The sequence below is a fragment of the Acanthochromis polyacanthus genome, chromosome 3 (assembly GCF_021347895.1).
Source record: "Acanthochromis polyacanthus isolate Apoly-LR-REF ecotype Palm Island chromosome 3, KAUST_Apoly_ChrSc, whole genome shotgun sequence".
NCBI lineage: Eukaryota > Metazoa > Chordata > Actinopteri > Pomacentridae > Acanthochromis > Acanthochromis polyacanthus.
The window spans coordinates 27,219,207-27,243,197 of NC_067115.1; the positions used below are offsets into that span (position 1 = coordinate 27,219,207).

The 23,991-nt window shown below is 37.8% G+C and overlaps 1 protein-coding gene across 1 annotated transcript; it reads right to left on the reverse strand.

Annotated features, from left to right (window-relative positions):
- Positions 1-1,484: 1,484 nt before the first annotated feature.
- gucy1b1 (guanylate cyclase 1 soluble subunit beta 1) lies at positions 1,485-23,520 on the reverse strand. The gene is made up of 13 exons (XM_022208495.2): positions 23,378-23,520; positions 22,993-23,066; positions 19,358-19,458; positions 19,126-19,244; positions 16,713-16,910; positions 15,382-15,612; positions 15,139-15,255; positions 14,154-14,287; positions 9,066-9,263; positions 7,477-7,714; positions 6,686-6,826; positions 4,145-4,299; positions 1,485-2,969 (listed from the first exon to the last, which is right to left on the reverse strand). Exons 1-13 carry the CDS (start codon positions 23,378-23,380, stop codon positions 2,834-2,836), a joined length of 1,845 nt encoding a protein of 614 aa, XP_022064187.1. The 5' UTR covers positions 23,381-23,520; the 3' UTR covers positions 1,485-2,833.
- Positions 23,521-23,991: the final 471 nt, after the last annotated feature.

The following is a 23,991-nucleotide window of genomic DNA, read 5'->3' on the forward strand; positions in this document are numbered from 1 at the left end:
ATACATACATACATACATACATACATACTTACCCAGCCAGATACCGCACCGAATGCAATAACCCCGCCGACGTACCCGTCGGGCGTGGTTAATAAAGTTAAAATAAATGTGGTTCTTCTCCATCACAGACTATTTATTCAATGTTATTTAGTCACAATGAGGAAGATACAGCTCTACACCCAAAGGTCTTTTTACAGTCCACATTTTGCCCTTCTAAAGTGGGAAATGTTGATGATGGTTCTGTGTCAGTCTGATCTGCTGTAACTACCTGAATGCAGCCATCATCATTATTGATTACAGCCATGTCTTTACTACCGTGATGCATTGAAATGTTATCAGTAAGGGGTTGGGTAGGTTCACATAGGTGGTCATTACTAACACCTGAAAAATATCTTCAACTTGAAAGTAGCTTTTGGTAACCTAAATATAGGAGTGTCACAAGCTGAGAATAGCAGGTCTTACAATGAACCATTGTAAATGAGGGCATATTTACATGTTGGTTTCAAATGTTTAAAGACTAATTAAGATGAACTCTCAGAGATATTGCCTGTTTTGACTATTGCAGGTATTGTAAATTTTAAAAGTTGAAGAAAAGTTGAGGCTAAGGTTGTTAATCAGTTTCAGTTGAGACAAATTTGTGATATAGGGCTGATTATATAGGGATAATTAGGACAAAAGACAAATTAATGATCTAGTGCATAATTGTAAGAGACCTCCAGGCAGACATCAAAAGAATGAGTACCACCTGGAATCAAGTTGAGAGAGCGGCACAAGATAAGAGAAATTTTAGGTCTTTTGTTGACGGCCTATACCCTGGAAAGGGTTGATAGGCATAAGTAAGTAAATAATAATTCTAAGATACATTATTCCCTCAAAAACCCATAAGCTAAAAGTCTGATAACAGTTCAAAACACAAAAAGGAAAAATACAAAAAAAAAAATTAAAAGCACTAAGAATAAACACACCAAGATAATGAGTCCACATGTAGTTTTCTGTATACTGTAATAAATCAAACACAGTTTCCTCTGTTTGCCTGAACTAATCAGTGCATTACTTATGTTAAAAAAGACAAGAAATTAAAAAAAACTCATGGACATATGAGACGTTGTGGTGTACTCTTACAAGCATAAAATTAGCAGCTGCTTTGTAAGCAACTGCGTCTTCTCTTTGTTATAGTCTTGAAAATTCAGTCTTCAATCACCATAACGGCAAGAGGTTTGCAATGACATTGTGGGGTGGAGGAAAATTTCTTCACCTGCATTGCTATCCTCCAGGAGACCACTAGAGAGGGCACTTTCCAAAAACATCTACAGTATATTGTGGAGTTACTTTGATTAAAAACACTGACGGTTCTTACTTACGTTGGCTTTGGTTCAAATAAAGACAATGCATTACTTTTGCCTGTTCGTTGTCGTTAAGTTTAGTCTAAGATTTTCCTGACAGATAACAAAATCTGTACTAAACAAAGGAAGTACCACGTAACCCACACTTTTACAGACTTGTTTATTAGTTACCTCCCAAAAAGAAACACTGGTCGAATAAAACAGTCGTGTCTTACAAGCACAGAAATGCACTCATACAGGACAAGAGGCACCTGTTTGTTGTTGCACAAGAAGATGGAAGAACATTATGTGAAGTTTGGTAGTTACAAACTCGGAAAACGTAGTGGGGGAAAAAAATACAGTACATATACTCCTGTGGAATTAATCCAACATATAAAGCACAAAAATGTTTTAGTTAGTTCTAAATATGATGGAGGCACATACAGTAGTTTTATCCATAATAAAATTTACTATATATTTTTTCCTTTTCTAAAGGTCATCATTACATTTTAAACTCTTTATTTCAAAATAAAATAATACAAAGTAACATGAAACTGATAATAAATATGTTGTTCTGTCACTATTTCAATAACATACGTACATGAGAAGTAAAATAGCACTCGGCATTATTTAATAGAAGGAGAAACAAGGAGATAGTGTAATGAGAGGTGCAATAAATAAAGCAGATATTTTTAGTTGATTCTTAGTGATAGATATATGAAGATACTAATGGCTCAAATACTTAAAATCTGTGACCTCTAAAAATACATCCTTGCAATGTAATGCATGAATGTAGTTAGCTTAGTAGTTTGTGTGCCAAAGAATAGATGACATTGTGATATAAATATATATATATAAATACATTATCTCTAATATCTAAATATTTTTTCTTTAATTGATGTAATTGATGTCAGTGTAGTGTATTCAGTGTAAAACTTCTCATATTCAATGAACAAATACTGACAGTAATGTATACAAACATGACACAGAGTCACAGAACGTTTCTTAAAATTTTACCTACAAGTCAGATTTTCACTTTGAATCAGGATTTTGCCATTGTAACTTTTAAAAGTAAATCAGATAACACATATAAAATAAAACATATTGAGTAGTTTTTGGCTGAGTTAACACTAAATCTTGACACGAGACAAGTGACCGTAAATGTTTTGCTTATCAAAAACCTTTTGTGACACTAGTTATTGTCTATCATACACGACTTTGTCCAAAAAAATGTTAAAAACTTGAATGTACCACATACTGTTTCATTAACCTCTGTGTATTCATGAAGCACTGCACAATTATAAAATATAGTGAGGTCATGACAGATCATGGGGAAGCAGAGACAGGGAGGGCAATGGGACACCAAAGCTGTTTAATCATATTAAAAATATCTTCATGTCTCTGGATAAATCATTATTGTATATCTCACCTGCTCCATCTCGTCCCTGCCTCACAGTGTCAGCAGACAGTACAACACTGGAGCTTTCATTAGATGATACCAGTGGTGCGAGTTAAGCTCTCTCTGCGTCAGTGGGCGTCCTGGAAAGAAACCACACCTTCATCGGCTCCTTTTTTCCTTTCATGGTGACGGGGCCCCGATATGCCAAATGAAACTGAGGGTCGGCATTCTCGGCAGACTGCAAACACCTGGAAGACGATGTCACAGATTATGCATGTTGTAAAGTCTCTGATGACTGTATCTCGCTGGTAAATCAAATAAGGACATCCCTTCCTTGTATAGAGTTCACTTTAAATGGATTCCAGTCTGTCGTTTTTATCTATTACTGGTATTTTCTTAATACACTGCTCAAAAAAGTGTAAGGGAACACTGAAATCATTGACATAAATTTATTGAGAACAAAACAACATAAGAATGGATTGTGGAAACCTAAATTATTGACCCACTGAGGGGGGGGATTCACAATCATTTACACTTTCTAACTGGACAGATGGATGTCCTAGAACAAGCGTGTCAAACTCATTTTAGTTCAGGGGCCACATTCAGCCCAAATTGTAGGCCGGACCAGTAAAATCAGAGCATAATAATCTATGGAAAACAACTCCAAATTATTTTAGAGCAAAAAAGTACATTCTGAAGAATTCAAGGAATTTTTTGTTTGTTTTTTTAAACAAAACATTATGGACAACTTGAAATTTCTGAAGAAAATGAAGTTCAGTTTCAACAATTTTATGCCTCAGGTTATCATTTACACACTACAATGTACAGATTACAGTGTGTCTACAAAGGCACAAAATATTTAATCATCTGGAACTGAGCAATGTAGTATTTTACCATATGACAAAAGTCAGACAATAAATAACAAAAACAAGACAAAATATTCCACAAATAAGACACAAAGCGGCAAAAGCGAGAAACAAAGTGACAAAAAACATGAGACAAATGACAAAAGTCAGACAAAAAAGACAAATAACAACAAAACACGACAAAAGAATTGACAATTTGTCGACAAAAGAACAATGAGCAATCTAGTATTTTACTTTATGATCAAAACAACTTGTCATGGTCTGGAAATTCTTTGAAATTTATAGCTTTCCAAATTTACAATCTGTAGTTAATGTCATCTCTGTAGTTTTTACACTTTACAAAGTCATGTTTGTTTGACACTTCTGTCCTAGAAGTTTAACTGAATTTGTGTCATACTCTGTTTTTTTTTTAGCAGTATATATTGCAAACCCCTTTAGGATGCAAAGCTCTACAGTCAGTGATCCAGTCACACACACATTTCACAAGATGCAGAATAAATGGCTTACTGTAGACTACTGATAAAAATAAGGATGCGGTTATTTCATAATATACTCACCGGTACGTGTACTCTGAGACATTTATTCTTCCCTTTTCACCGGTTGTTTCAGTGCGACTTGTGAGGTTGACCGTATTTCCAAAAAGGCAATATCTGGGCATCCTCTGGCCAATCACCCCGGTCACCACCTCTCCTGTGTGGATCCCAATAGTAATCTAAAAAGCAAAGAGAAAGCTGATTGCATCATTTGTTGGTATTAATTTAACCAAAGCAAAATAAATATGCCAAACACAGCCCTGCTTCCTTTGAAACTGGTACGATCAAGCTAAAATATTTATTGTAAGATATCTTCAGAACTGATCATTACTTATCTGCTGAAAACCCATTTTTTAAAGGTGCACATAAAGCACCTGATTTATCTACTTCAAACTATACTTGTGTAAAAACGTACTGTTTTAGTCTGGCAAAACTCTGCTGCTATTACAAAACTGTAAATGTTTAATCAAGGACTTGGTAATTTTTTTCTGCTCCACAGAAAGAGAAATTAAATAAAATCCAGCTCAGTGTTTCTCTTCATCTTTAAGCACAAATCCTTGAAGCTATCAGCTGAAACGTGCAACATTTGGTGTGTGGATATAAGGTTAACTTTGCCAGAAGTCTCTCTATGCACAAAATTAGATTTTTTTTAGGTTTTACATTTGCAATAACCGTTCCAAAAGTAGTCCTGAGCAATCTGGAGACTAATATTTACACTTGAACTTGTAGGCACTTCAGTGCTTGTTGTCTTCAGAGCATGAACATGCCGTGACTGTCTGGGACAAATGAGAATCTATTTTTAACCACGGGGTCGTGAGATGATTCGAGTCTGTTTCTTCTGCTAAACTGGACTCCTCTTCAGCCAGTGCCATGTCCCAAAATAAACAACCTTCTGTTAGCCAGACATGATTTTCCAAAAGTGAAGTCTCAATAGTCATTGATACAATAACAATCTCCAGCGGTCAGTTAAACAAGAGTTTGCTGTTTTTCATCTAACTTCAGCGAAGTCAATCTGTTTGAAGAACAGAGAAGAAGCAAACGTGACGAGAAAAGAGCAGACTGGAAAGCTTGTCAAAGCACTACGGACAACACAACAGACACTGCTGGTCAACACACTGGTCCTCACTGCCAGAAGGTGTGCTGTTCGCAGATTGGACTTGTCAGCCATCTGAGGACACACAACTAGGCCGAAACGCAAGCAGACATCATACTCGAATACCGAGGGATTGCTAACGACGAGTGTATATATACACAATATACATTCTAAGGGTCTAAGAATCAGATGAACTCCTGGGTAGGTTTTCTGTGGGTCAGACGAGGAAGAATGTGGGGTGCCAATGAAACCAAAAGTTTGGTCAACATTTGCACAAAATGTCTGTCACTGAAACAGGAAATGCTCTTTGAAGATGCATTTTTACATAGATTTTTTTTGCAGTTACTTTTGTAATGTTAAATACAATCTTTTTATTTTTCCCTTATGTAGCATATGTTAACATGTGAAAATGGACTCACTTGAACTTTTCAAGCTTTTCAGTCAATTTTAAAATGCTGCTTTAGAAAGTAATACATCAGTAGTTATAATCCAGTGGTAAAATACATACAGGATTGCATAAGTGAAGAAATAATGCTTCAAAAATGTGAATTTTTTTGGTCATTAAGTATGATTATTTATTACTCTGGCCACATTTCGGGCTCATTGTCATGCTGAAAATGAAACTAGGACCAGTCTTACACCTGGCTGATTATATTAACCTTTACAAGTACTCTAGATGTGTAGTTATAAGAGTGCTTTGGAAACTATAATTTCCTGATAATGTTTCTGCACCTTTAACCTGAAGTAAAATCTCGAATTGATGACTTTAACTTGAGGGGAAAACATTTTGAATTTATTGTGGTCTTTGCTTTATTTGAGGAAAGAAAGTGAAACAGACAGTCAGACAGACAGACTGCATACACCCAACACTAAACCTGACACTGTAGTATGAGAGTAAAATTAGAAAGCCAGCGCTGCTCCAAATAATCCAAATTATTCATGCCAAAATAACAGATGCATTGCTAAAAAAGCTCCAACACAAATAAAGAAAAACAGTCTGAAAATCATGACAGCATGTGCCAAACACACAAAAAAATTCTATCACCAAAGAGAAATGAACCAACAGCAATATGGAAGACAGCAAGCATACAAGTTAAAAAGGAAAAATACAATCTACAATATTCTTAATGTGTAAAATATTTTTTATGCTTTAAAATGTCATAATACTCAAAAACCTTTTTTTTTTAAATCAGCACCCTATTATTTATTTTGTTAAATTCTCCAAATTTTTCCAGTATTTTAAATTTTTCCCAATTTGTCGAAGTCCCTGTGCTCAACAGCTTTATGCAATATTCACATTTAATGAGGAGCAAAATCTCAGTTTCTCCACCTCTCACCATGATAACTGTCAGTGTGACGAGTAAGAGGGGGCCAGGCTCACATTTAATGGTACTGCTGGGTTTCAAAAATATAATATAATGAACAAAAATGCTGTCATACTGAATTTGAATAACCTGAGATTCGTATCACACCTGTACGGGCTCGTCGTCCACCTTGACTTGTCCTGCGATCTCCATCATATCGAGAGCGAGGTGGCAGATGGACTTGGCGTGGTGTGTGCACGGCTCAGGCAGGCCGCTCACTGTCATGTACTTATCACCGACCGTTTCCACCTGTACACAGAAAAACATTTAGTCATCCTTCACGTGACTAGTATCATGACCCATTTTGCTTTGCTTTGCTTTTATCTCACGTGGCATCATCTTTTCCCGCCGTTCTACAGAGCGATCTGCTTTCTTTGAATGCGCTGTGCAGCCAGAAATAAACTGAAACACCCCGAGATAAACATTTAAACACTTACATCAGCCTTGAGAAATTCAGGGCCTCTTTGAGCCCTGCTAAAACCATAGGACCACCTAGCCATTCACCCTGTAGAGTAAATATTACTTCTTTTGGTGACCCAGTGCCTGAAGCCGATCCACTGGAAGTAGCGAGGTCTGTTTGACTTCTTAAAGTGCATTCTTGTCTGAAAGCCTGGAGTGTAAATCTGCTGCTCGAGGCCCATAAAATGCTGCAGTCCCTCTGTAAAACTACACTGTGTTTACAAGTTAGTATTCCTCTGATGAAGAACTCAAGTGATATAAATACTCTGAGTTGTAGCTGCATAATTGCGTAACATTTTTCACCAGATTGGTGTATTTTAGCTACTTAAATCCTAGAATTGCAGTCTCTTTTCATCATAGTGCTGCAGAAAACACTCCTTTCTATCCTTTCACTGAGAGAAATTCACACAAATGTGCAATATTCTCTTTTTGCTTCCAACCTTGTATACATAAGGGTTCTTCCGCGAGTCTGTCAAGATGTCGAAACGTGTGTAAACGTCGTTGAGAAGGTTGACGATCTTGATGGCTCCCTCGGCTGAGGCGTGCTTGCTGCAGAAGGCGTTGAATCCGACAATGCCGCTGAAGAGAATGGTCACGTTGTCGTAGCGTTTTGCCGGGACGGGCCGCTTGTGTCGCAGCTCATTGGCAACAGATGGCGGCAGAACAGAATAGAGCAGTCTGGAAATAAAGAGGAGAAAGGAGTGTTTTCAACAAGAGCATAGTTAGGGTGGACTCCAGCGACAGAGTAATGGGCTGGAGCTGCCAGGCTGAAGTCCGTCCTTTCGATCAGCATTTCATTTGCTCACCCCACCACCTTTTGGTCACTTCACTATGCAAGCTGCTCTCAAATGGGAGGTGGTGTTTCTATGGTAACTGGTTAGAACATGGCTGCCTGTTAAAAAGCAAAACACCTTCCACAATAAGTTCAACACACATGATACCTACATTATTAGAATCACCACACAAAAATTTATACATACAAATAGAGTATATTTACCCAGTGGACGAGATACATAAAATCCTTTTTTTCCAAGTGAGGCACATGCTTGAACAGAGGCAACAGCATGAATATATGTTCTCATTATCAGAAAACATGGTGTTGTAAACATATGAAATGTCAGCGACAGCGCAGCAGCAGTTCTCTTAAATATTTAGAGAAGTGCCACGAATTCTAATCAATGTTTGGAGCCTGAGGCGCTCTGAGACCAGAGAATGCTTAGAATAACAATATAGGGATCCAACGGTAGAGCGAAAGTCTATTGCTATAAGAAGAAGGGACTGCTGCAGCAATCTAAATAAAGGCCACGCTCCACCTCTGCGCTCATCTTCAGCTGTCAGCCACTGTTTTGCAAAATTACTATGATAGGCTCATTTCTGAAACCAAGAGTCAAAACTAAGTGAGGGTCTTTACCATAACAGAGACCAAAGACTAACTTAGGTAAATATCACCTTGCTCAATGTGATAATATCTTAATGCAATCCTCAGTTTTTCTTATAGACCTCATCCCTAAAATACATTAAAATACATTGCTCATTAGACACACTAATGAGCAATCTTTGTCACTTATTTTTCCAGCAAAAGATGACAAAAGTAGAATTACAGCAGTGTAGTTACACATTAGTCGTGATGAGCTTGAGGTCGACACGCAACCTACAGCTAATGACAGAACTGAGGTATGTAATTACGATAATTATGATAATGATAATTTGACGCGCGCCTTCTCTTAATGACGTACCATGGGGTAAAGTTTGTAAACACTGCTAAATTTGGGTGTAAATGAAAAAGCTATGGGTATAGCCACAGAGATGATAAAGGCACTCTCAGCACAGGCAACATGGAGGGAGTTCACCTGTTCACCTGTATATCCTGCTCACAGTGTAACAGTAGAAAGCTGGCAAAAAATGGCAAAGTTCCCATTTTATGTGCAGTTATATTAGCATAAGCCAATAGCCGCAGGTAAAATGTATATTCATTTTAGGCCAAACAAACACTATTTTTTTAAAATTGATAAAAAAAAAAAAATCAAACCTGTCTGTCTTCTTCTTCTCATCCTCCAGGGCTCGGAGTGTGTGCTGGAGACGATCTGTCAAGATTTCCAGCTCTTGGGTGAGCTTGTACTCCTCACGAAACTGCTCACCCAGCAGCACCAGGTCACGTGTGGCATCATGCAGGGGGATGTCGCTTAGGTATAGCCCCCTCCGAGTTAGATCGTCCAGGTTCATGACACTAACCACAAAAGAGGAAAGCAGGTTAACAAAGAAGGGAGAAAAATGTGAAGGGCTTATTGATTATTACAGCTGTTTGCACAACAGAATTGCTGCAAATATCTACTTTCTGGATCTTGCAGCAGGAAACGTGCAGACCTGTGTGTCGTTCTTGCTCATATCGAGATACAAATTAAGCAGAGCATAAATAGTGAACCACTGGCAGTGAGATCATTGTCCTCTTGTCAGGGCTGAGCGTACAGTCTCCAGATAATTGTTCCTGTTGTGGGGTGAGGTCAGACACTGCTGCACAGGTCTTCTCTGATCAGCGGAACGAGCACGTTTCTCTGCTTCTCTGTTTGAGTACCTGTCACTTATGTCCTGCAGTCTGTAACCTTTAATGAAAACACTGATCTCGTTCTCTACAAAGCGGCTTTGATCTGACAAGTCAAGATCTCTTGAACCCTGCTCTTCTGAGTGCAATATTTCTCTAAAAAATGCCCGACTAGTAATAGAAATGCATGTCATATAATTAGAATATGGAAACATTTCAACATTTTTCATCAGACATTGCTTAAAGGGAAAAAGATAGATCACACACAAACTGAAATATTCCAAGCCTTAGTTGGTTTTAAATTTGATAACGACTTTCCTCTCCAAAACCTATCTCAAAATATTAGAATTTTGCAAAGGCTGCATGCTCTGTCAATACTTGGTCAGGACTCCCTTTGCTTGAATTACTGCAGAATGCGGCATGAAGGCAATTGGCCAGTGGCACTGCTGAGGTGTAATGGATGCCCAGGTTGCCTTGATAGCAGCCTTCAGCTCTTCTTTATTGTTGGTCCGTCCCATTCCCCTCTTGACAAAACACCACAGATTTCATATGGAGTTCATATCTGGTGAGTTGGCTGGCCAGTCTAACACTGCAATGCCATGGTCCATGAACTATTTCTGAGTGGTTTTGGCAGTGTGAGCAGATGCCAGGTCCTGATAGAAGACAAAATCTGCATCTCCAAAAAGTTGACTGAAGTGTGTCATGCTCTAAAATCAGCTGGTAGATGCTGCGTTAATAGTGGACGACACCAGCTGATGACATGATGTCTAAATCATCACTGACTGTGGAAGCTTCACGCTGGACTTCAAGACGGTTTTATCCTGTATCTCTCAATTCTTTCTCTAGACTCAGTGATTTTGATTTCCATAAATAAATAAATTAATTAAAATTTCTTTCCATCGCAAAAGAGAACTTTCGACCACCTAGCAACGGGCCAGTTCTTTCTCTGCTTGGCCCAGGTAAGAAGCTTGTGACGTTGCTGGATGTTTAGGAGTGGCTTGACAATAAGAATTGAAGACTTGTAGCCCATTTCCTGGACTTACTCTGCTTGCTTGGTGGCTCTGAATGTTCTGCATCCAGCCTGAATCTCCCCCACATTCCCGATTCTGCTTTTCTTCACCATCCTCTAAAAGTTTGCAGTCATTCCTTTTGCTACCACACTTTTCCTTCCAGTCAACATTCCACTTACATGCTTTGATACAGCATTCTGTGAACAACCGGTCCTTTCGACAATGTACTTCTGAGTGTCAGTGATTGTCTTCTGAACAACTGACAGGTCAGCGGTCTTCTCCATGACTGTGGTTGTGTGCACTGGATCATACTGAAAACTTAAAGGTTCTTTGTAGTTGTTTTGAGTTAAGTAGCTGATTAGAGCTCTTCTCTGCCGAGCACCTGTCTACATATTCTACTTATGTGAGATGCACCTGTCTAAGGAACGAATAGAGGTCACAGGAAAAGAACCAACGTAATTACCAGCTCAGGTTTGTTTGTGTTGGTTTTGCTTCTTCCCCTGTACCTTGACATTTTTTGTTTATAAATAGAAAAAAAAATACATTTGAGCTTTCTAGACAGTTGCTTAATTAGCTGACTGCGTTACTGAATGGGGAAAATAAAGTTAGAGTTAGAGTCATTGAAGTTAGAGAAAATTCTGAACAGAAAAAAATCATTTTCTGCTGACATTTTTCCAACAGTTTATCAATCGTGAAAATAGCAAAATAATTTTCAAGAAGTTAGTCAAAAAACATCTGTGTACAATAGAGACTTAATATAGGTTAATTGGAAGTACAAGTATTACTTAAAATTGCACCTTTGCAACAGAAATAGTTCTAGCGAGATAAATAAGTAAAGAATGGGTGACTGTCAAATCTGATTTAAATTTAATTGTTAAATCGGGTTAAATTGGGGTTGTGCTCAATGGCGTTGGGTGTAATATCTAAGGGCAAAGAAATTTGAGTTTTGTGTGACCAATATGCATAATATATGTAGATCTATGTAGATATGATATGTAAATATTATATATCACTGCTGACCTGGGAGCGGTCTTGTATTGTCTGTATATTGTTGTGTTGTGTATATGTTTGTTGTTTTATGTTGCATTTGTATATGGATTGTATTGTAAATAATGCAACTGCATTGACACATTGTAAGGATGTTGTATGGACCCCAGGAAGAATAGCTTTGGCATTGCCATAGCTAATGGGGATCCAAATAAATCAAATCAAATCAAAATCGCTATAATTAACTGTAGTTGCACTTTTTACATGGATAGTGTATTGTCAAGACTAGAAGATAGATTATTAAAGAATAAGTCTTTGTACTACTGACAACGAACCCAGCAAACAAAACCAAGGTACATTCAGCGTAGCAACAGACTCTGTTGCTTTCTCAGCGCTGTTGACCCCCGCTGTCCAAAAACTGCCAACTTCATATGTAAATATCAGTTACAAGAAGTAGCATTCATTATGTCATTAGGGTAGTCTTGATCCTGGAAAATGAAAACAGAAGGTTTGCATTACAAACTAGGAGTAATCTTATTTTTCTAAGTAATCCTAAATTTCACAGAATACCATTTAAATGAGGCCCAGCATTAATATGACAGTGTTAACTTTGGGACCTGATATTGATTTACTTTTAGTTTCCTGACAAAACTGTGCTTGTTTAAGTTACATCCTTTGATTTTTGTTAGTTTTAGTCTAATTTTAATCATAAACATAACACAGCTGAAGCCCAGCTTTCCTCTGTGACTGTGTAATTTCTGCGTGTTCGGTGTTTGTCTCTTATAAGCATTTTCAGGCTGCAGCTGTCGCCATCTTTGTGTATGGTTGTCATGGTAACGGGTGTTATTCTCGTCGCTTTCGAGGTTAGTGGAAAAGGCTCAGTGCTCATGTCCCTCTGCTTTGCAGCGACACAACAGACTGACCCTCTTCAGCAACGTTTTCATTTCCAGACACTAGACAAAATTAAAAAAAAAAAAAGTCTCTCTCTGTCAGGCACCAGTATGAGCAGCACAGCCACTGCCGGGCAGCATCATCTTTCAGAGGAAGATTCACTGAGCATTTCATGTTCAGTCAATTCCAGTTTACAGTTATCCAACAGTATTTATCAACGAAGCATTAGATTGAGTGCTGTCATTGATCCTGGAACTGACCAGCTCCTGTTGACACCGGCGTGAAAGATACCCGACTAAAACGTCAACATCCACATCACCTGTGTCGACTTAGCAGTGTTCCATTACCTTTTAATATCTGCTGCTGCTGCCTGACGGTCATAGTTTGTCTCACTCTTTATAAATCTGTTTCTTCCGAGAACTGAAAATGTCAGATAACATTACTGAGCTTCTCAATAATGGCAGAGATATTTTGGGCTGCGGACGAAAGTTTTTCTGGGAAGCTGCTTTCTGTGAATCCCCAGATGCTGCAGATCACCGAATAAGGAGCAGTGCAACAGGAATACTATTCATCTTTCTTATACGTTGATAGAAAATGTAACATATTTCATCATAGTTTTCCTATTGAAATGTTACTTGTCACGTAATGTTAGTTTTGTTTTTTGTGTATTTTTGCATTTATTGTATTTTGAGATGAAATTCATACAACCAAGTGGCATTTATTTAATTAAAGTATACCTGACTGCACTGTGGTTTATCTACAGCGTCCTCCATAATTATTGGCACCCCTGGTTAAGATGTGTTGAAAGCCTTGAAATAAATTCAATTTCTATTGCAGAAACAGACTCTCACACTGGAAATTGTAGAAAAATGTATTATAGGAGAAGATTAGGTGCTGTTTTGTTGGCAAAAGGGGGTTGTACAAATTATTAACATCAGTGGTGCTAATAATTGTGGCACACATGATTTGATGAAAAAGAATTATTTCTTAATGTGTGATTTTTTTCCTCACTGAATAAATGCACTTGAATTAAAGGTTAGATTTTGCTCTTTTTTCATCGTGGTCCTATATTATTTAGAAAAAAATTGAATTTATTAGAAGCTAAAGAACACATCTTAACCAGGGGTGCCAATAATTATGGAGGGCGCTGTATATCCATGAAAAAATGGGCAGTTCTTGCCATAATGCTACAATAAATCTTGAGACAATAATAAATACTAAATACTACTGTACATTTGAGACAACATTTGATTAAGGAAACCATGTCCAAATGTTTTGGGTAATATTTGAAGCCTTTTGGAAGGGAAATAATGTGTTTGTGGACTTTTTTCATCATCATTTTGTAAATTTACCTCTTCACTGATGACTAATGGCCTTTGGGCTGAACATCATACAGGACTGAATGAAGGGAAGGACCAACACAATGCAAGTAAGCTTCTTCTGTATTACAAACATAGTGATACAAAGGCAACAGTAAACATAAACAGGCACTGCTGAGATTATGGTATTGTGGTTCGTATCTGTCGTATTTCTGTATTCATAAATCAGAAACACCATTCGTCAAAGCAAATCAACATTTGGGTTTTAAGGCTTACATTTGCCAGAAGTTTTTGTCATTCAGTGGGTGAAAGAGAATCAGTGTCTTGGTGTGCGTGTTCAGTCGGTGCCTCTGTCAGATCTGTGGGCTTACCTGGGTGAGCAAAGAAAAAGGATGTTCTCTGCCTCTGGCAAGTAAATCATCTGTCCTTTCAATCTCAGACAGCTGATCTCCACCCCCGTCAGCTCGTCCTCGTTCTCTACCGTCTCTACATTCAGCAGGCCCTCCTGTCAGGGTTACGTCACACTCATGAATGTTTCATTTTATCTGCTTCAAAACTGGGCACCACCTTTTCATTCTAGTTTGAAATCTGTGCACTGTTCATTTTAAATGTTAAATGCAGCAGCGCCATTGACAAAAACTTAATGAGATTTTATGCATGTTTTTTTTTTTTTTTTTTTTTTAAAAAGCGTTTTTAAAGTGTCATTTACATAGCATTCCAAGAGTGGAAGCACTTTGAGGATCAGTCTCTTCAGTATGCACATTACCTACCTGAATATAGCTGCAAGGACCTGCAGCTCCTATTTTAACACCTAAGAGTTTACAGTCCCATGAGACACACGAGGAGCTTTTAATTAATTCCTATTCTTGCTCTTCCTTTCCTGTCTGAGTTTCCATTTGATTTCACACTGAAGTCTGTGGTCAGTAAAAAAAATAGCTTCACCTTTTTGCTCTGATATTTCACAAGTCTCTCTGACCTTTACGTCTGTTCAGAGTCAACTAGAAGCAGTTCTTATCTTGTACTGGACATTCAGACAATTATCCTGTTATCTTAAGTTCTACATATTAATGTGATTGTGTTTACATGCTCATTGATCCTCACTAACGTTGTTATGAAACCCTCGGAATCTAATTTTATGCAGCTTCTAAAAATATCAGTGATCTCATCAATATTAATGCACAAGACCATAAACACATTCTGGCATGTACAATCTCAAACCATGCCTGGATCATTTGTAGACTTGCTGTGTTTTAGCGCTTTCTGCCAGTGTAGTAGAAGCCAATACACGAAATGCACTGGCATGGTTAGCAAAACAGCACGGCGACACAAACAGAGATGTATTGTCGTCACACGTACCTTGCTGCGCAGAACGAAGACTGTGTTGATGTGGGAAAGAATGCCATGAAAGCTGAAGTCAATGTGAGGACGGACCAGAGAAAAAACTGAAGGGAGGATACAGGTACCCGGCTGGAGCTGGGACATCAAACAAAAACATGCATATTTTAGTTACATGGAAATTCAGTAAACAAATTGAGCTTTGCTAAGTCTAAAACAATTAAGTGCTGACTTTATCCACCAGCGTTGGATGTGAATGCACACCTGAGGCAGGACTCGGTAAATGGCGTTGCCGCATTGTGTGAGCATCAGGTCCTTGTCAAACATGAGGTGGAAGGGGAAGGCCTTGCAAAACGTATAGGGGCTGATTCGAGTCTCCTGCGTGCCGTTCTCCTCGAAGCCATCGAGATCTTCGTAGAGCGCCTCCTCCTCCGAGTCCTTCTCCTCTATCAGAAACTTGATGTGGTCACACTCCTCGCTTTTTGGTTGGATCATCTGCGTCGAGTGAAGATAAATTGATAAGAATATTGGTGAAATTCTATTCTGCTGTAACAAACGATTGCAGCAAAAAAGATGGCCTTAATGAAATATCTTCACCTTCTGCACTCACCGTGTCATTAATATTATCCCTGTGATACTATAATTAACCTCGTGTGTCTTTTATAGATTTAGGAGGGTAATAAATGACATTCTGTGGGTTTACGGGCATAAGGCTCGCTGACGTCAAGCTGCCGTCCCTGCACCCTGTTGCCACAGCAACACTGGCTAATATTTCCAGAAATTGGGTGTCACATTTGGAGCGTCTGCCATTTCTGTTCTTTCATTTACACACACAATTGCTGAAAAATACAATCCTGTCTGTACTATATGATTAGTTTGGGGAGAAAATGTCACTGATGAAATGAAGAGAGAACTCCATTCAAACACAGTGGACGTCTGAGGAGAATAACATGCTGCAGTTATTGGTTCAGATTACAGGCTGTGACTGTTGGGGCTGAACATTAACATACAAATAAAAATACCAATAGCGGATAGTTTATGACATCCACTGATAGGAATATTCGTTCCAGTTTAGTCGAAATCGGATTTGTCTGGCTGAGGTAAATATAAAAAATATCGATCTCTCCTCAGTTCCCTAATAAAAATGCAGTCAGTAGCCATTTTACTGTCAGCTACAGTTAGACAATGTTAAAATAATACTGAGGAGCAAGAATAAAAGTCCCTGAAAGACTCCCAGTATCTTCAAACTAGAACCTCTACAACTCATATCTAAAAATATCCTCTGACTCACAGACATTAGGCAAAAAAATCTCATTGCTGAACTGCAGATGTCACAGCGTTCCCGTTTGGGTTTTGGGGAAATGTGTGTTGTTTAATCTTCACATTAAAACGTCTTCAGTCATATTCAGAGACAAACTCGCACATTCTGAGACAAAGCATTTCAGGGACTTTTAGGCTTCCTTGAATATTGGACCATAAATTTTAGAGCAACTGATAAAACTTTAAGTCATCTTCATTCATCATCAGTAGCAGAGAGCCATTAGAGCTGTGGAATTCACTGTGCACCAGAAGGGAAGAGAAACAGCAGAGCAGACCTTCATCTCTATCTCTGTTCCGTGGATTTGTTGAGCGACAGTTTTAATGATGCCGATGACGATGTCTTGCAGGCCTTCTCTCTCCGAGTAGTAGTGGAGAATCAGATTGTTTCCTTTCTCGGCATCGGTGCAACGAAACGACGGAGCTCTCATCCCAGGATAAATGGTACCCAGGTGATCGTGTAGAGCATCCAAATTCTGAAATTTAAGATTGAATTATTAAATATGCAGCAACTGCTCACAAAAACAAAAAGACGGATTTAAAAATGTATGTTCAAAGCTCGAGCAGCAGCTGAGATATGCAGATTTTTTCATTTGCAAGAGAAAAAGGGGTTTCTCCTACAATGAACTTAGGTCAGATGTCAATAGGTAGTAAGGTGTCATCATATGAATTATTATTACACCTGCACACTTGCAGAAAGATCTTCCAGTCCTCACAACACAAATTTGTTCCTGTCCTCTGAATTCTGCTTTTTTTGCAGGGTTAGTTTTTGGGAGATTCTTGTAGGATTCACAAGCTCATGCACTGTTACTGGCGCACGGTTTATCCAAACAGGGTTCAAGTTTTTGCCCTTTTCTAGTTTCCTGGGAAAAGTTCTCCGCTGCTTCTGTCTAACAAACCATCCGGCACGTCGGTCTGTAAGAACCAGCTGTACAAACAGACTCGTTCTCAGCTGGTGCTTGAGGGGGATTTAAGCGACTTTGTGTCATTTACCAATTTTATCATGCTTAGAATATTCTCTTCGGCATCAACTAAATCCAGAACTGGTCCAGATCTGTCCTACAAGTTATGAATCAATAGACTGTCTTCCTTCAAAAGGGAAAACATGGTTGTTTGGAGAATTAAAGTGCCTCATTCTGAATGAATTTGAGAATAAATACGAATTCAAAAATATTAACAAACGTAATGGAAAAATAAATTACCATGTCATAATCGGCGTAGCTTGCCAATTTACTGACAAGTTTTTTAGCATCACTATTTCTCCACTGTGTTCCTTGGCGGAGTTATGTGACGATCGACGTACGTTTGTCTGTCTGTTAGCAGCATTACTCAAGAACAGACCAGCGGATTTTGATTAAATTTTCAGGGAAGATCAGAAATGACACAGGGACCAAGGGACCATTTTGGCAGCAATGCAGCTTATAGTCTGGATCCATGGATTTGTTAAAGATTTCTGTATCATTGTGAGACAACAGCACAGCGTCACTGTAACTATGACAACAAGTGAACACTACATCAGCTGACTGCTGACAATCACATGATTGTGATCCTACTACAAATCGACCGCTGTGGGCTTATCAGGAATTATTCAACGGAAATTATTCAAGGAGCAATTGATTAAACTGTGGGGGTGTAATATCACCAGTGTAGGCTAAAATATACAATAGTCTACTGTAATATCTCTGTGATGCATTCCCCACCTTGGATGTGGACTGCTTTGGTTTCAAACATCTTTTCAATATCTACATTACCATTCAAAGGTTTTAGGTCACTTCGAAATATCCTTATTTTTAAAAGAAAAAATACTTTTTTTTCAATTAAGGTAACATTAAATTAACCAGAAATACAATCTAGACATTGTTAATGTGGTAAATATCGATTCTAGCTGGAAACGGCTGATTTTTAATGGAATATCTCCATAGGGGTACAGAGGAACATTTCCAGCAACCATCACTCCTGTGTTCTAATGCTACATTGTGTTAGCTAATGGTGTTGAAAGGCTAATGGATGATTAGAAAACTATTGTGTAATTATGTCAACACATGAATAAAAGTGTGAGTTTTCATGGAAAACATGAAATTGTCTAGGTGACCCCAAACTTTTGAATGCTAGTGTAACTCCATGTAGCCTGCATTCCCTCTGTATTTCTCTCACAGTACAACATCACTCTGTTCTGAGAGATGTTCTATTAACATCTTCAAATTCTTTTGGAGTCTCTTATATGACTGCTGGCACTTCTTCACTTGTTGTTAGCTGATTGTTGACAGCAGTCTTGAAGCTGCACAGTGGGAAAGTCCTTCTTTACTGTATGGCATTTGAGAAACTTTCCCACGATCACAGTGGATCAGAACGTGGAAATTTTAGGCTGATGATCACATCTCATGAACAGGTGGTGTTTGTCAGTCTGAAACAAGCAATTTGTGACAAGTAAATTATCCTGCATGAAGCCCATTGATGTTTTAAAGCTAGAACATGTTACTGAAATACAAGCTCCAACAGTCATGCTCTCGATTCTACACTATCTTTATGTAGCCCTGTAGGTTCCAGGGTCCTTCAAATTCTACACTCCCCAGTCTGTAGCTCAAGCTTTCTGTCATAAAACTTAGAATCTTCGAGCTAAGATGACGACAAAGCTCCACCTGAACCACATAAGACAAGTGCAAAGACAAATGCAAAGACAAGTTGGCCTACCTGCAGGAATTCACGAACATTAGAGCCCAACACACGTAAGATGGTATCATATCCCGACTCCTGGCAAAATTCAAAAAACATCTTCCCAAACATCTGCAGGATGTCTCCTGCATCGATCTCTGAAATGCAGAAAAAAAAATGTGAATGTCTCCCCTGCCATACAGGCTGGAATATGCTCATTTGTATCTTTAGTCACACTGGCGACAGTAATCAAAAACATGCTGTCACTTACTGAGGACTTTACTTGCAGCTGCGACAAGATCATATGTTTTGGCATCTTCGTATATGATTCTAACAAGGAACTGACCCTCGATATCAAGTTGAGCCTCCCTCCTGAAAAAAAACAAAAAAAACGGAAACTGTTACTCATGAGCCACAGCAAATGTTACAGTAGAAGTAAACAGTCCTTGTAGGCAACTTGTTCAGGCAACCAATGGCTTTTCTTTTTCCAAATTGCTGTCCTGTTGTTGCTTAAATCACTGAGTGATTTGTGCTTACACAAACAACTCAACAGCAGCTTCTGTATGGTCAGTCGGTGTGCACTGTCTTGATTTATATTACAGTAACAAGGGAGGGTTTCTATATTTCTTTGAAGCAGTTTTGTGGTTTCAAAACTGCACTGCTGAACAAGTGGAGATGATCAGGTCTAGATCTACTGCAGGTCCTTTGCAGGCAATCTGAGGCTAAAGTGTACTAATTATACATTTGACAATCCAGTTTTTTGCTAAATTGTCAGAAAAGCTTAATGAGGTCCTGATTACCAATGTTTAACTAAGAAAACAGACATGATTTACAGGCCTGACCAGCAACCACAATTTTATCAGCATGCGTTGCAGCTGGAAAAACATTCCAAGCCTTGAGATGTTTTGCAAAGAAAATAAGAATTCTGCTTTTAAATTACTCAGCTCATGAAAAACTCAAGAGGAAAATACCAAACCTGATAAATTGAGCATTAAATAAGACGGAGTTACATTCACAGATGTAATACATGAGTCTGCACTGCAGTATGTATTTTGTGGTGGCTGGAAAATGACCACTTTGAAAACATTTATATAAGGCAGCTGCTGTCTTTTCACTTTCTTTCGTTTTTGGGAAGGGTCAAGTGAAGGGCAGCGAACACTACAGATGAAAAATAAACTTAGTGCGAGTCAAATATTTAAACGTGCTGGAAAAATTAGCACTACAATGAAGAGTGAGAAGCTGAAAACGAAAAAGTTCACTATTAGAAAGGACTACTGTTTGCTGAAATGGCGTATACCTACTGTTTATGACACAAAAAGCACACTAGCCAACAAAAAACAGTTGCGATACGAACACAAATTCAAGGATTGTAAGTAAAACTGTATACTGACTCAAGCAACTGAATACTGAGGCAGTGCCTTGGCTTCCATTAGGCATCATGTGTTTTGTATTTTTGCATTATTTCTATTTATATTTTGCATTACTATTTTTACCCAATAAAGTCCGTGAGTTTGCAAATTAATTGTTTATGTTTAACAGTTTTTTTTGTTTTTAACAGAGTATCCCCCGCATTACTCATGTAAAATATACAAAAATATAAATATACAGAATATACATGTAAAAGGTCCCAAGAAAGTCAGTAGTGAGCCTTTGTTATTCCCCTCCCTCCCTTCCTACAGCTCATCTGCTGCACCTGCATGGGCAGTGTCTTTGTAACAAATACACTGAATATTGGCTGGTATCATTGTAAGAGATGTATATATTCTATATTATAGCAAAAGCATGACAGAAAGAAGCAAAATATACCGAAGTGTGAACAGATTAAGAAAAGCAACAAAAGAAACAGATGATCAATAGCGACCATAATAATAATTAAGATTTCAAAATAGAAAGTAGAAATAAATAAGTAAAATAAGATGATTTATTTAGCCATTTAAAAACCTCACAAATAGATTGATTAGATAAAAAGACAAAAAGCTATGCACTACCATTCAAAACTTTGGAGTCACTTAGAAATTCCATTATTTTTGAAAGAAAAGCAGTTTTTTTTCCAATGAAGATAACATTAAGTTAATCAAAAATACAGTCTAGATAGATAGATAGATAGATAGATAGATAGATAGATAGATAGATAGATAGATAGATAGATAGATAGATAGATAGATAGATAGATAGATAGATGGCTGGAAACAGCTGATTTTTAATGGAATATCTCCATAGGGGTACAGAGGAACATTTCCAGCAACCATCACTCCTGTGTTCTAATGCTACATTGTGTTAGCTAATGGTGTTGAAAGGCTAATTGATGATTAGAAAACCCTTGTGGAATTATGTTAGCAGGGTCAATAAATAACTGCGGGACTTTTTGACATTTTTGCTGTTTTCAGGCCGAAAATCAACATGGCCCTCTATAACCAAACACCAAATGGCATTTTACAGAAAGATTCTTCCAAATATTATACATACAATTGAATAAAATTGAAATTGAAAGTTATTCATAAAGATATAGTAGTAAACCTGTTGACATGTGATAAATCCACACTTGACTCAGACACTACTTTATATTAAATAACTAATAAAGGAGTCTCTCCAGTTTTTTCTTCAGGAGGAAATGACATCATGTGGAGCAGGTCATGTGATCTGGAATTAACACATTTCCTAGAGAGGTGTTTTTGTAATGAGTAACTTAGTTGAAAGTGATTTCTCAGACACACATATTTTCCATATAAAATTTGATATATTGCCAAAAAAGAAATATCTGTCATAATTATCTAAACTTAATAAATAGAACACAATCAAAACTATTTTTCAATAAGCTCATTTCAATATTGTTTAGCTAATTAGAAGGTGGTCGCTATGAAACTGTTATTTAGTCGACATTTAAGTGAAACCTAGTAATTTTTTATTAATAAGTGATTGCTTCCATAACAAATAATTATGGAATTTGTAAAGATATGATCATAATGCTGGGCCTGGGATCTTTCTGCATGGAGTTTGCATGTTCTCCCTGTACATACGTGGGTTTTCTCCAGCTTCCTCCCACAGTCCAAAAATATGCTGAGGTTAATTGATTACTCTAAATTGTCCGTAGGTGTGAATGCGAGTGTGATTGTTTGTCTGTATATGTAGCCCTGTGACAGACTGGCGTCCTCTCCAGGGTGTCCCCTGCCTTCGCCCGAGTCAGCTGGGATAGGCTCCAGCACCCCCCCTACGACCCTAGTGAGGATAAAGCGGTGTATAGAGAATGGATGGATGGATGATCATAATGAACTTTTTTTAACTTTTAATGAAAATGTATGCAAGATATATCCAATAGACTTCAAAAGTCCCTCAATTATATAATGACCGAGCACATGAATAAAAGTGTGACCCCAAACTTTTGAACAGTAGTGTAGATAACAAAAGAAATGTTTTAATGGATGCTCAACCTCAACCTGCTACATTAATAAAATAATATACCTTTTTTTTTTTTTTTTTTTTACACATTAGGCATCATTATTAAGAATTAAACAATAGTCCACTCTTACACTAACAGGGGCATTTTTTTTCTTGTTAATGTGTGGTTTTAATTTTGAGGATCCATGTACGTTTTGCTGTTCATGAATGCATCATTTCAGCTGTTGCAAACTTCTTACAGGGGTTTGTTGCATTTTTGCATGTCAATACATCATCAGACAACTTTTGTCGGTAATTACTGAAGCTGAAAGTGACAGAATTCTAATGCAATATTTATATTTAGCTGTTTAGTGTCATTGTGAACCTGCAGAGGATTGAGGTTAATGATTAGCTATAGTAAATATCTACTTCTGTCTGTACAGTCGGCCTGTGTGTGGTGTCCTTGTAGTGGGCACAGTGTAGCCTATGATACCACCATGGCTGAGAAAGTAAACACATTCAGAAACTCACTTGATGTCCTCCCACACCTCCGGACCGTAATTCCTCAAAACGAGCAGCTCCAGGGCGTGATTCACAAAACCATACTGTCAAATTTTACACAAAACACGAGCAACGTCAAGAATATTTCATGGAATTTTTCTCAAACATGCATTCGTACGTGTTTTCACATTGTGTTAAATAGGTTTAAAACGTTTCACGAGCTTGCTAATACATGTAAATCGTGTCCACCTGTTAATAAAACACTTCACTGTCCCGGTAATGATGGAAATTATTGTATAACCGCTACACTATAGTCTCCCAACAGGAAATGTCAAATACACCGCGTAGCGAAAACAAATGTCTATTTCACCATCATTCAAACAAAACACAAAAATACTCAAAGCTGCATACGTACCATGGTGACCGCTGCCTGTGTGCTTCCTTATTTTTAAGCAAAAACGCTTAAATCTAGCAAAGCCTTCATCGCTTGGTACAGATGCTGAGTGTCGCTGCGTCCATGCCCCGTTTTTTTTTCCCGTGAGCGGTGACTGACAGCCGGATTGTTCAATAGGAGACCGGAGAGGCTGTTACGTAAACAATACGTGACCAATAGGAGCGAAGCTGCTGCAGTCCAAGTGATGCTGCTCAATCTGGAACGTCCGCAGATTCGCAAAAGGCTTGTTTTACGCGATTCAATACCTTTAAAAAAAATTATTTTATTATTGTAAACGATCTGGGGAAAAAATAAATATTAATTAATTAATATATTAATTAATATTTATTTTTATTTTTCCCCAAAACAGTTATACAGTGGACGAAAAATGTGTAAATATTGTATATTGACTTTTAATACATTTAGTATTTCTATTGATTTTAAATTAGAGGTATTTTATTTATAGCATTGTAGAGCAAGTTTTTTTTAGAGTACATACTAACCTTTAGTGCTATTGTTAATCTGGTTACTAACCTGCCTGTTTTGTCTTTTTGTTTGGTTGTTTGCTTTGTTTTGTTTTTTGTTGTATGTAAACT

Bases quoted from the DNA above. Each gene is read 5' to 3' on its own strand.
- gucy1b1 (XM_022208495.2), bottom strand. The intron at 14,288-15,138 runs GTACGTGTGACG...TAACCCTGACAG, and splicing joins TCTTCGTTCTGCGCAGCAAG to GAGGGCCTGCTGAATGTAGA. The intron at 4,300-6,685 runs GTGTGATACGAA...TTTGCTTTTTAG, and splicing joins TGGACGACGAGCCCGTACAG to ATTACTATTGGGATCCACAC.